This window comes from Ascochyta rabiei, chromosome 1, assembly GCF_004011695.2.
Source record: "Ascochyta rabiei chromosome 1, complete sequence".
Lineage (NCBI taxonomy): Eukaryota > Fungi > Ascomycota > Dothideomycetes > Pleosporales > Didymellaceae > Ascochyta > Ascochyta rabiei.
This window is the reverse complement of record NC_082405.1, coordinates 2,817,026-2,828,273: the sequence shown is the minus strand read 5'-3', so window position 1 is coordinate 2,828,273 and position 11,248 is coordinate 2,817,026. Positions and strand designations below refer to the sequence as shown.

At 51.5% G+C, this 11,248-nt stretch overlaps 2 protein-coding genes across 2 annotated transcripts; one reads left to right on the top strand and one right to left on the bottom strand.

Annotated features, from left to right (window-relative positions):
* Positions 1-4,542: 4,542 nt before the first annotated feature.
* EKO05_0000848 (uncharacterized protein) lies at positions 4,543-5,074 on the top strand (the record flags this gene model as incomplete). The annotated part of the gene is made up of 3 exons (XM_059635512.1): positions 4,543-4,563; positions 4,623-4,777; positions 4,852-5,074. The coding sequence occupies 3 exons, from the start codon at positions 4,543-4,545 to the stop codon at positions 5,072-5,074; spliced, it is 399 nt and encodes a 132-aa protein (XP_059491495.1).
* A 4,950-nt stretch (positions 5,075-10,024) lies between these two features.
* Positions 10,025-10,993, bottom strand: EKO05_0000847 (DNA-(apurinic or apyrimidinic site) lyase; the record flags this gene model as incomplete). Its single annotated transcript, XM_038944822.1, has 1 exon — positions 10,025-10,993. The coding sequence occupies one exon, from the start codon at positions 10,991-10,993 to the stop codon at positions 10,025-10,027; it is 969 nt and encodes a 322-aa protein (XP_038803391.1).
* Positions 10,994-11,248: the final 255 nt, after the last annotated feature.

Genomic DNA, 11,248 nt, shown 5'->3' with positions numbered 1-11,248 from the left:
AGTGGGAGGACCGAGTAGAACAACGTCGTTGTAGTGGTCAAATTGCAGTGTTGACCTTTGAGGCCGAGCAAAATTTCCCGTCATTGTAGTCGGTATATCGGTGCTTGGCACAGCGGGCGCGGCCGAAAACGGCAAGATCGACCAACAGAGTCAGGGGGGCACTGCGATTAGACGCAAATCATTCCACCGTAATATTTAAGAGTTGTTGCTAATCATGCGGCGTGTCGAGTAGCTAGTGTTTCTCCGCTCAGGTCATTCTTATGCAAATGTCCACGTCAACTGAGCGTTCTACAAACATGGGTGAGTTGGCACGCGACCAGAATACAAAGCACTCTGGCCACTCACGACTGCGCACGATAGCACGCTGCGCCGTCGTGCGTGTGAATTGTCCCAACGTCCTACTGAGAAGCAAACCCCGCAAACCACAACATAGGCTGATATTCACATACGCAACCTTGTCAATCCTACAGATTTGCTCCGCTTACCATGACATTTGTGTCCATAGACAGAAAAGGTGCCGTGGAGTCAGCAAGCTGGCATATTTTTTCCCACTGGCCTCGGCCTGCACAACCACGGGTGGGTCTTGTGCTGCGCGCACAAACAGTGACTAGTCGGGAGAGCATACTGGGTACCTACATGATCATTGAGTGTTTAGGATGTAGGGAGACTTGTGCCTCTATTGTGGGCGCTCAATGGAGCACTCGCAAGGTAGTGATATGTCTATGTTCGCATGCGCCACTTCGAGAAATGCCTTGATAGGAAGGGGTGCAAGTGGACGCAGCAGCCAACAAGGCCTGGTGGCTGGTCGGTGGTCGGCGAGGCCTGTGCCAGAGGCAGTGATCAACTCCAAGAACAGCAACATCTCGACTGCAGTAGGTAGCGGTACCTGCAGCTACCCTATTGGTAGAGAATATGTGAACATGAGCGAAAGATGGCTGCCAGGATCCTAGCCACAGAATCGTTACACAGGCTCACCGCCTAACTAGTGTCATGGTCAGCTTCCTATTTGATATTGTCGGAAAGTAACGTTCTTGTCCAGACAGGAGACCTACCGATTGGCCACCACAGCGCTCACTGCCTGGACCAACTTTGCACGTTGGACTGCGACTCTCTAGGTATTCATCGGCGTCATGGCTGTTCATCTTTATTCCCCAGCTCCATTTGCAGCCTTGCCACAGGTCACGCGAGCTGCAAGGTACCATCACAGACTGTAACGTAGATCCACCGTCATGACGACCTTCAAAAACCTCGACCTGGGCTGCGTGATAGGCATTGGAATGTCCAAACGCAAAGAACATAGCTCGTCATCCTCATGTCCGGGACTGAGCAGTTTGACGCACAATCTGTACCATGGAAGCGCAAACACGATGTGCTTTGGAGAACGGCCGTGTCTCTCTTGCGCTGTTGAGAAATAGGCTATTAACAGCAAGCGGTGAGATAGTGTGACAATTTGCAGGTACGTACCGTGACAACCACATGTGCGATGCGCCAGATACAATGGAAGCAGATAACGGAATCGTATCGCAGTGCGCGACAACGGAATCGCCGCATCGTCTGACATGGTCCTCATCGCCAATGTACCACCATTGACGACCACTTGGCGGTAGTGAGGTGGGGCTGCTCAAGGCAGACAGTGTGAGAACTACGATCCGCTCTATCCCATAAACCCACCCTAGTGGACGCTGGCAGCCTGTAAGGCTGCGCTCGTCAAGCTAGCGGAGAGACAGCTCAATCCGTAACCTATAGCAAACATACTGTTGCCACTAGTGGGGCCTTCTCAGTTGTCAATGCGCCGTACTGCGGCTTTGTCGGAGTGTCGAGTCCCAGAAAAGCACTCAGCTACGACGCCGAGCTTTGCCTATTGTAGGGAAAGTGACAGAAAACGGCACGTACGACCGCGAGCTGGCTGAAGGGGCCGACCGACAATCAGGCCAGGTCCCGGCTGATACACTCCCGACTACCTGGTTCAAGGTGATCAAGACCGACCTCAGAGGTTGCGAAACGGACGTCGTGCTTCATCAAACGTACAGACTCCACTGACGTTCATGATTCTCACCACAGGTGGCTCACTGTCGCCGACTCATTACCTGACAACCGTTTCCCTTAGAGCTTATTGACTGCAGGCTGAGTCATTACCACTATGGCTTCCTGGTGTTGTTGCCCACAGGATGAGAGGCGTCCAAGGTCAGGTATTCAAGGTAAGCAATGATAGTTAAGACTGAGACCGTCGCGCCGACCGTAGACTGCATGCACACCAGAGTCTGCATGGTCCAAATGATAGGAGGTGTTGCAACAGTGTCTGAGTACCATGATCTTTGACCCGCAGACCAGGTAACAGGTCGAGGGCGGCGGTCCATGGCTGTTGCATCTATCTTCCCTCGCTAGTGACTGCCACTCCCTCCACTTATCAGGGGTAGCACAGACCTTGATGTGTCGCGTGGGAGAAAGACAAGCAAATGCTTGGCAGTTCATTCGACTTCCAAACTGATGAGGATTGGGGGGGCCAACGTTCAGGGGGTGACGCACATAAATCCATCTGGGGTAGCGCCATGGGCGCCGAGATCGCACGACAGATTCGACCGTGACACCGATCTTGCATCGGTGGAACCGAGCGCCAGGTTCACAGCGATCCCGTGTAACAAGGAAAGTTGAAGCGAGGATCTGTGAACAGACCCTCGAGAATGATCTTATCCTCGACTTCACCATGGTGGTCCGGCCAGAACCACGACCAATACTTGAGCACAGATATGGTGGTGGGATTGTGAAGCTGGTCAGACTGTCTTTCCGCAACCAAGGCTTGTGAAGAATAATCACGATTTGAGGCTTTGTCGCAGTCCGAAAGCTGATAACGTGCGGATAGTGCTCCTCGACAGGGAATCCGCTGTTAAACAACAGTGTTGCAAAGTAGCAGATGCAGCTAGCGACAGCAAAGAGTAGGCACAGATAATGGCTTAGCATGAGAGAGCACCAAAGGGCTACTTGCCCTGGAAGGCTTCTACGGTCTGTGAAGATGCTAACAGCCCGAGCTTCTCCTGAAACTCACTTCAAGATAACTGAAATAGCCCGTCGATAAAGCGCACCGGGCGTTGGTTGGCAAACGTTCCGCTGAACGTGACTCTGCTTATTTGACCGTCCGTTCCTCGCTTCATAGAGAGGGTCGCAGGGCGGGCCGGCAGGTCAGGGTGATGATCCAGGAGCGAGTACCGCCAGGAAGACAGACAGTGGATCTGCCGCCAGCCTTCTGAATACCGGCCAAGGAAGCCTTGCCTGTTTGGTGACAACATGCGTTTGTATGAGGCTACAAGTCGGTCCGCTAAGTGGCTCAAGGCAGATTCTCGGCGCCAGTGCACGACGCCAGAGGCGTTTCATGAGATGAGGCTGCGTGACACCATTCGCCGAGGAGCTGAACCAGGTAGAGGGGAGCTATCGTGCAGGAGGCGGGAACGAATCCTCTCATCTGCAGTGACTAGCTGCGCGTCTTCCAGAAAGAGCCATAGGCGACAGGAACTGAAGTACCTGAGAAGGGAAGGTGGACAGCGCAACAGGGATCTGTGTCGTACACGTCTTTGTGACCATGAGCGTAGAGATCTTACAACGGGAACGGTAACAAGCCACGCCCATTACACGCCGTTGCCTTCAGCGAATTGGCAGCTTCGCACGGAGACCCGTTTGACGAGCGACCGAAAACCTGGCCAGGGAAGGTTTCAGGAAGAAGCAAAGAAGACAAGCAAGAAGGTGGAGAAGGCAAGGTGATTGGAGGCGTATGCATGACGACGTTTTCGGCAGCGTTGTGTACGAGCCGACTGACCGCCTCTACCGCGGACAGTTCCTGACCAGCTCCACCATTGCCTGGAACAAGCAGCCGATGGTGCAATCTACGCGTAGTTGCTTTTCTTCTTCTCTTGCAAAAGCAGTGGGGCCCCGTAAGGAAGAAGCAGCGTGAGGGATTCGCGTCTGGCGACGTGACGGGATAGAGCGACAGAAAAAGCAGCTGACGTGAACCTAAATCTGCCGACCCCAGTTCGCGCTAAGCCCGATTGACAGTAGCCTCTTTTCGCAAGTGCAAAGCAAGAAGCAGCAGGAACCAGGGCCCCGTCCCTCGTTCAGGGAAGTCGCAGCGAGTGCCATCGTTCGCGACAGGACGCATGCAGCACGGTTTGTGTGACACATAGACTCGGCAGCGCTACGCCTCGAATCATCTCGGAATATTCGCATCGCAATGCGCCCTGCAACAAGGATGCACAACCTAGAAATGCTACCATAGCCGCGGCTGCGGAACAGCCAGCCCGCGTTTGACCAGCTCCACCACGCCGTTCCCTTCGAGAGCCTCATATTGGGGGAGTAGCAGAGGCACCTCTCATTCGGCCTCGCTGTGCAACCTTTGGTGTATCTATTGCTACATCTGTCTGGCAGCCATCCGCTTTTGAGCTTTGCAGTCTAGGGCAGCAAGACCGCAAGACGGCTGCACGCTTCTTCTTGTTGTACACTACCACAAACCGGTGGACATGGTATCAGATCTGGCAAGCTCCAACTTAGTTCAACATGGTTTGCGAACATCTTGGGGTCAGTATAAGACGGACCCAGATCCGCGCAGTTAGCGTCTTCAGCTTAGCAGCAAGCAGTGTCCTCTTCATCAGCACACTTCACCGTCTAGTTCTGTTTCCTCTGCAGCATTTGCTTGCTTTTCAAAGCCACGGCGAACAGGACCCTCGAACGCCCCTGGCCTTCCGCGCATCCCACGCCCATCTCGGACGCTCTCTCTACCCAAAGCATTCAAGTAAATATTCCGTATCCTTGGAGTACATATGTATCTCGTTGGTACCCCAACCGCCTTTTACTAAGTCAATGCAGCTTTGACTCTCGTCACCAATCTCACCACATTCGCTCGGATCGACCTCACCACCTCGCAATGGCTGCCTCAGTAAACTGCCAACATTCTTTCAAGGTTGTCAAATCTGACACAACCGTCGTCGTATGGAACTGCAACATGTGCCACTCAGGGCCCCACTCTTTGATTTACGAGTGCTCAAGCTGCAAGCTGAAAACATGCCAGGCATGCGCTTCAAAAGCATAGGTAAGCCTGCGATGCCCTTCACGCTTTCCTTCTCTCTTTCCTTCTCTCTTTCAGCCTGCCAATGCAAGACTGCAGTGGCCTGAGACACGATACAGACGCGGGCGGCGTTTCAGGAATAGATCCTTTGACAGATGCAAGTTCGTGCTGCTGACTCGGTGGGTACAGACCAACAAGCGCGCGCAGGGGGATCGACCAACTAGGATCTGAACCGATTACCTGGATCGATCACGCCCGGCCTCGCTTTTCTCATCGGCGACTCATGTTACACTCCACGTCATTCAACGGATTTCCTTTTTTCAACTCCTTCCTCGTAAGGCAACATCTATATCTCGGCTCTATCGGTTTAGCACGGCGTTTCGGCGGTTCAACATCTGGCGGCCCTCTGATCCAAGGGCGGCAATCTCGAAATGGCTGGTCACTGTTACCAGGCGTTATTTGCGATGGCATAAAAGCAAAGGGCGTCTACACTGAATTGTTTCAGTCTAGACACGGGCTTCTTGCGACAGCTCAACGATTCATGAGCTCTTTCCTATCTATCCTGGCGTATGGGTCCTCGGTCTGAGCATTACTGGTTGGGTTTTCTTCTTGTATCATTGTTCTCCAGTCCTCCCGTTTTAGACCAAGGGATGGCCTGAATCTTTCGTCTAATGTTCTCTTTCTCTCCCGTATCTCAAGCTCATCTGGTACCCACCTTATACTCTCTCCTGATTAGCAGCGGTAGTCTCTTGTACAAATATCACATCTGTAGTGGGATGGCCGCTTCATGCACCCACGGAGGCCGATCTTGGCAGCTGAATAGAGAGCAGTTCACATCAACCCAGACAAACCACTGCACCTAACTTGTGATCTAGCCCGTATCATATCCTTGGGAGGACCTTAACATTGTACCTAGCCAATCGAACAAGGGATCCTCCGTTTGAACGTACTAAAAGTCGTCAGACCAGATGTCGACGTGGGTCGCTGAACATCCGAGTACGACTTATTGCGTTCATAAACGGGAGCCCCTAGCAATCACCTTTCTTTCCTAGTGCCAGCCGGCAACGATATCCGCATCGATTGCGCACAGACTCCGATTGTAACTCGACGATAAGATGTGCTGCAGCCTACGCCGCGACGTTGCGTCAACACCGCTCAATCTGCTTCCGTCACAACACACAGTGTTTTGCTCACGGCCGAGCACGTACGCGATACGGCTCGAGTAGAGGACGCTCCACTGCATCCATAAGGTGGCAGCGAACAGTGATGCGGAGGCTAGAAGGGTAGGAAGAGCGAGCCGGTAGCTTCTCGGAATCTGCCGCCAGCGAAACGGTAGGATCCAGTCTTCTGCTGGTGCCACGGGTCATGGAGCTGAAAGGCAGCAATGCCGCCTCTAAGCAGGGTGCAGGACTGGGATGACGGCCGGTAAAAGATTCTGCGCGACGACAGGGAAATTGAGTTTGTCTCCATTTAGTATAGAGAAAAAGAGAACAGTTCTCACTGAGCTATAGTCTGATCAGCATATGGAGATATCTTGCCGACGAGTAAGGTTCCTGCAACCGTCAGTCCCTCTCGCCCAACGACCCCACAGAGCAGGCGCACGAACCGAGAGATCTCTGTCGTTCAAGTGCAGCGTCTGCCCACTTATTCCATTACAGTTCAGTTACCGTACATTGAACGCTGCATAGTCAGCCTGAACGCTTCGCGCCAAAATGGGATGATGCGCCTGCAGCTCTGAGACCATGTTCGTACATGCGCTGACCTGACATGTGCGCTATCATCGCCTGCGTCTGCACTCGTTTATAGGCACGAAAGCATCAGGCAACGAGGCAGCTCCTGTCCGAAGCCACAAGCAGTGTTGATGATGTACTTGTCACTAACGGGACGACTTTTACAGCCATACCGGTACACGGCTCAGACAGTCAATCCCGAGGATCGAGACTTTTGGCCCTCATCTCACCTGCAGATATAGTTGACAGCACGCTAAACGACAGCTTTGTTTCTGCCTCCCCTCTCTTCATTTATTTGGGTTTGTAAAACAGCCTTTACGGCCTCTCCACGGTCTTTCATTTAACCTAAAAATTCTGCTTGTAACCGTCAAATATTTTTGATTGTCAACAAGGGTCAACCTTGAGAAGGTGGTCAGTATTAGGAGCTCAATACACAACAGCAATGACACCAACGATGGTCATCAACAAATCATCAACGACTGATCGCTAAAAGGCACGGGAAAGTAACCAAAAATTCTCCCGCCATCGCTGTATGCAAACCTGCTTCCGCCCCAACGCAAGTCGGGACTTGTGAAAGGGAAGAATGCGGCAGAACCCTACGAGGCTGCAGCTCAGGATTGCCGAGCTCGGATCGAACGCATTGTCCGAGAATGCGAAAGAACGAACGAGAAGTTCACCGACCCGGAGCTCGACTTTGAAGTAAGGTCTGACAACTGTCTCAACGGGTTGATGCAATGGTACGAAGATTCAGACCCAGCGTCACCATCCACCGACAGTCAGCCCAACACGTCTGGGGTATGCTCTAGACACCATCATCCAGGTCAAGGTACTACGTCAAGACGTCGTACCTTTCTTGTTGAACAGTACTGCCAATATGATTTTGAACTCTCGAGTCGATGTTCCAATCGATGGACTGGGAGCTATACATCGTGTCGACTCGATCTTCGACAACCCCAAGTTCAAGATCAATGATTTACAAGTAGCGATGTCGTACAGGGTGCCAATGGTGATTGATGGTTCATTGCCGTGTTAGCAACGATCTGTAGCAACCAGAGTCTGATCAAAAGAGCATGCGTGGCGCAAAATGAACGGTGCGGCGTGTATGGCTTCGCATTCTACAGAGATGGTGAATGGATATGGAATGTAGTTGATGACAACATGTTCATCACCAAGAGCGATTTCGACGCACGTGGCGCCATCTATGATCCAACTAGTATTAAGGAAACGATGTACAAGAGAACCCACCAAACTGGATCGGAAGCACTATACTTTGCTTCCTGCGCCCACGAGAATGAGACCTGGCTGCCTCTACTTGACGAAGCATACGCTAAGATAAATGGCGATTACGATACAATCTCCGGTGGCGTATCATGTGAAGCTGTCGAAGATCTGACAGAAGGGGTCACAAGCAAGATTCTGACAGCCCGCGTTCTAGATAAGGAATGTTTGTGGAAAGAACTGAAACAAGTCAACACGAATCTTCTCTTCTCCGCGTCGTCGCTGGGATATTACGGGGGTGGTTCTGATGCTAGACGGGGACTGGCTTTTAATCGTGCATACTCGATCATCAATGCTGTTGATGCATCTAGCGAAGACAATACAAGCAATCACCAGCTGGTTCTTATCAGGTTTGTAGACGATTTCTGCCTGCTCACTAAGCTTTACTGACGGGATAAGGAACCCTTGGGATAAACGGGCTATTGCCGCAATGGGTGAGTGGGCCGGGTCATGGTCAGAGGGCTCAAGTAAATGGACTCTGTATTGGTTGGAAAAGCTAAAGCATAATTTTGGCGACAATAGTCTTTTCTGGATGTCGTGCGAAGACTTCCTCAGGCGATTTGATCTGCTCGAACGCACGCGATTCTTCGATTCAGCATAGACTGTTGTGCAGAATTGGACCAGTTTGTCGGTGGCATGGGTCACCGGGTATCTTAACGAAATCCTCCGTAGAGATCAAAAGAAAGGTATTGACTGTGTTCCAGCTTTGTCAGGTAAGGTGAGACCCATATAATCCTTACTGTAGACGCTGCCCTGAAAAGCTCGATGAGCGATATTTTCGGGGTCTTGCCGGGAAGTACATGTTCGACCTGCACTACATACTGCAAGAGAAAGGTACAGAGGCTGGCGACTACATTTCACGTGCGTGTGGTGCTTGGTTTGGCAATCGCAGCATCTCGGCTGATGTTTTGCTTGAACCTGGCGTTTATGAAGTCCTGCCCAAGATTGAAGCAAAACGTAACTGGAATGCTCCAGATGTGCACGAAGTGGTGACTAAGGTCGCCGAGCGAAACCTGCAGAAGCTGAGGCAAATGAGTTTGAATTACGACATCGCCAATGCCAAAGGTCTTGTTGAGTTCACAGAGGAAGGACAGAAGAAGACAAAAAAAACAAACCCGAGGAAAACAAGAAAGAACACTAGGAAATGGGGAAACAGAATGGTAATGCAGAAACAGTCAAGTCCAAGGGGAATATGAGTGCTTCTGTAGGTGCTCAGCCTGCTACGACTGTTAGTGAGAACGGGGAGATATCGTTCGGAGCTGAGGAGACGAAGTGTGCAAACACCACCGGGATAGCCGAGCTGCTGATCAAGACGGCAAAGCTCAATGTTGACGACAAAATTTCGTCTGATGATAGCAAAGACACAGAACAAACATGTATCGAGGGGCTCGAACTGCACAGCTGTGTCCTATCAAGGCCGGCGGCCCGTGCAAGGCCTTCAGCCCTCCACTTGTGCCGAGACCAGCCAGCTTGAGATACTGGCCAGCAGCCTTAGTCTCTAGTAGACCATAAGCAAAAAGCTTGGGATACAGTCTACATTTTGGGTCTGCGAGTCTATAGCCAGGACCCGAAAGTTAGCATCAAGACTCTGAAACCCAAGAACGTAGGAGAAGGTACTATCCTGGATGTCAACGGAGACACAGCCGCGGGAGCTACAATGTGGACGTGTCACGTTTTCTGGAGGAACGTCGAGATAAGGTCGTAACTGTGTTTGTTCGGTTCAAGAACCAAGACGACTTAAATGTAGCGAGTTTAGGCCTCGGTATTATAACAGATGCAAACTCTGCTTCGTACATGTTTGGAATCGCAACGGCACGCAGCGCCTTCGCAGATCATGCGTATCACTCTGTACATCACAATGGTCCTCGGCGCAGTTTGACTTCCAAAACACTCTTTTCATGAATGATCCATATACCTCTACGGTGTCCGCGCATAGAAAGGACATTTTAGTACCATGATAGAACCTTCAAGCTCTCTTGCTGTACAGCCGCTCGAATTCACACTCTGCTAACACATTCCCGTTGCCGCGACATACCGGGCACTCCCTGCCATGCACGATGAATAAGTAATGCAGAGCAAACTTAAGCTCGGAAGGGATCTTCGCGTCCAAATGACTCTGCGCCTTCTCCCGACTGGCATTTTTTGGCCTCCAGCCCCACAGACCCGTAATCCGGTAGATGTGTGTGTCGACAGCGAAGCTCTGCCTCTGCAAACAGATGCTCAGCAAGCAGAAAGCAGACTTGGGCCCTATACCATGGTACTGCAGAACCTCTTTCATGGCGTCTTCGTTGCTGAGCTTGAACAAGAAGTCAAGATCCCAATTTCCATGTCGTTCCTTAACGTCAAGTAACAGCTTCGTCAACATCTTAGCTTTTCGGTTCTGCATGCCGCCAGGTCTGAGGGCGTCCTGGAGCTTCTCAACCCCGCCATCGAGAATTTTTTGATAAGCAAAAGTCGACCCGTATACGTTGGCCATGTTCCTCATGGCGCGTTGTGCATTAGACCAGGCTGTGGCTTGGCTGAGCTGTGCGACCACCAGAGCGTCCATAACATGAGGGTAGTGTTGCTCCGGGTTAGACATTTCTGCAAAGTTTTTGCGCACGGTATCGCCGTGCATCTGCTCCAGAATTTCGTGTGTTCGGCGACACTGCTCCTCAGTTGGACTTTCGAAGTTTGGGAAGGGCGAGAAATGAGCATGTTTGAACCATGTTTTGTATTTCGTGTCGCCGGTGGTCGTCTTAATAGTCGGTGAAACGCTACTCGGGTTGCCTTTCGTGATTGATATCGAGCCAGTCTTTGACTTATTGGTGCTGCTGACAGCAGCATTAGTACTGATCACTGCGCTACGTCGTCGTGGGACCGCCATCTTTCGAGACTTCGTAATGCCACCCTTTGCGGCGTTAGCAACGCCTGAACGAGCGGACCTAGTCTGCATGATTGAAGAGAGATATGCACGAGCAAAAACAGCTTGGAATTAGTGTTCATATATCACAAGCCGGAGACCGAGAGCTGCGAGCCGCATCCGTGAACACTCGACCGAGCCTCTAATCATTAGCGAAAGGCAAGACTACCGGCGGTTAAGCAAAAATCGTCCCAATCACGAGACATTGGGACAGATGTTCGAGACTGTGCTTGTCGTGATGATCCGGAGAGACATAACAGGGTTAGGGTTTCGGGAGGATCGAAATCG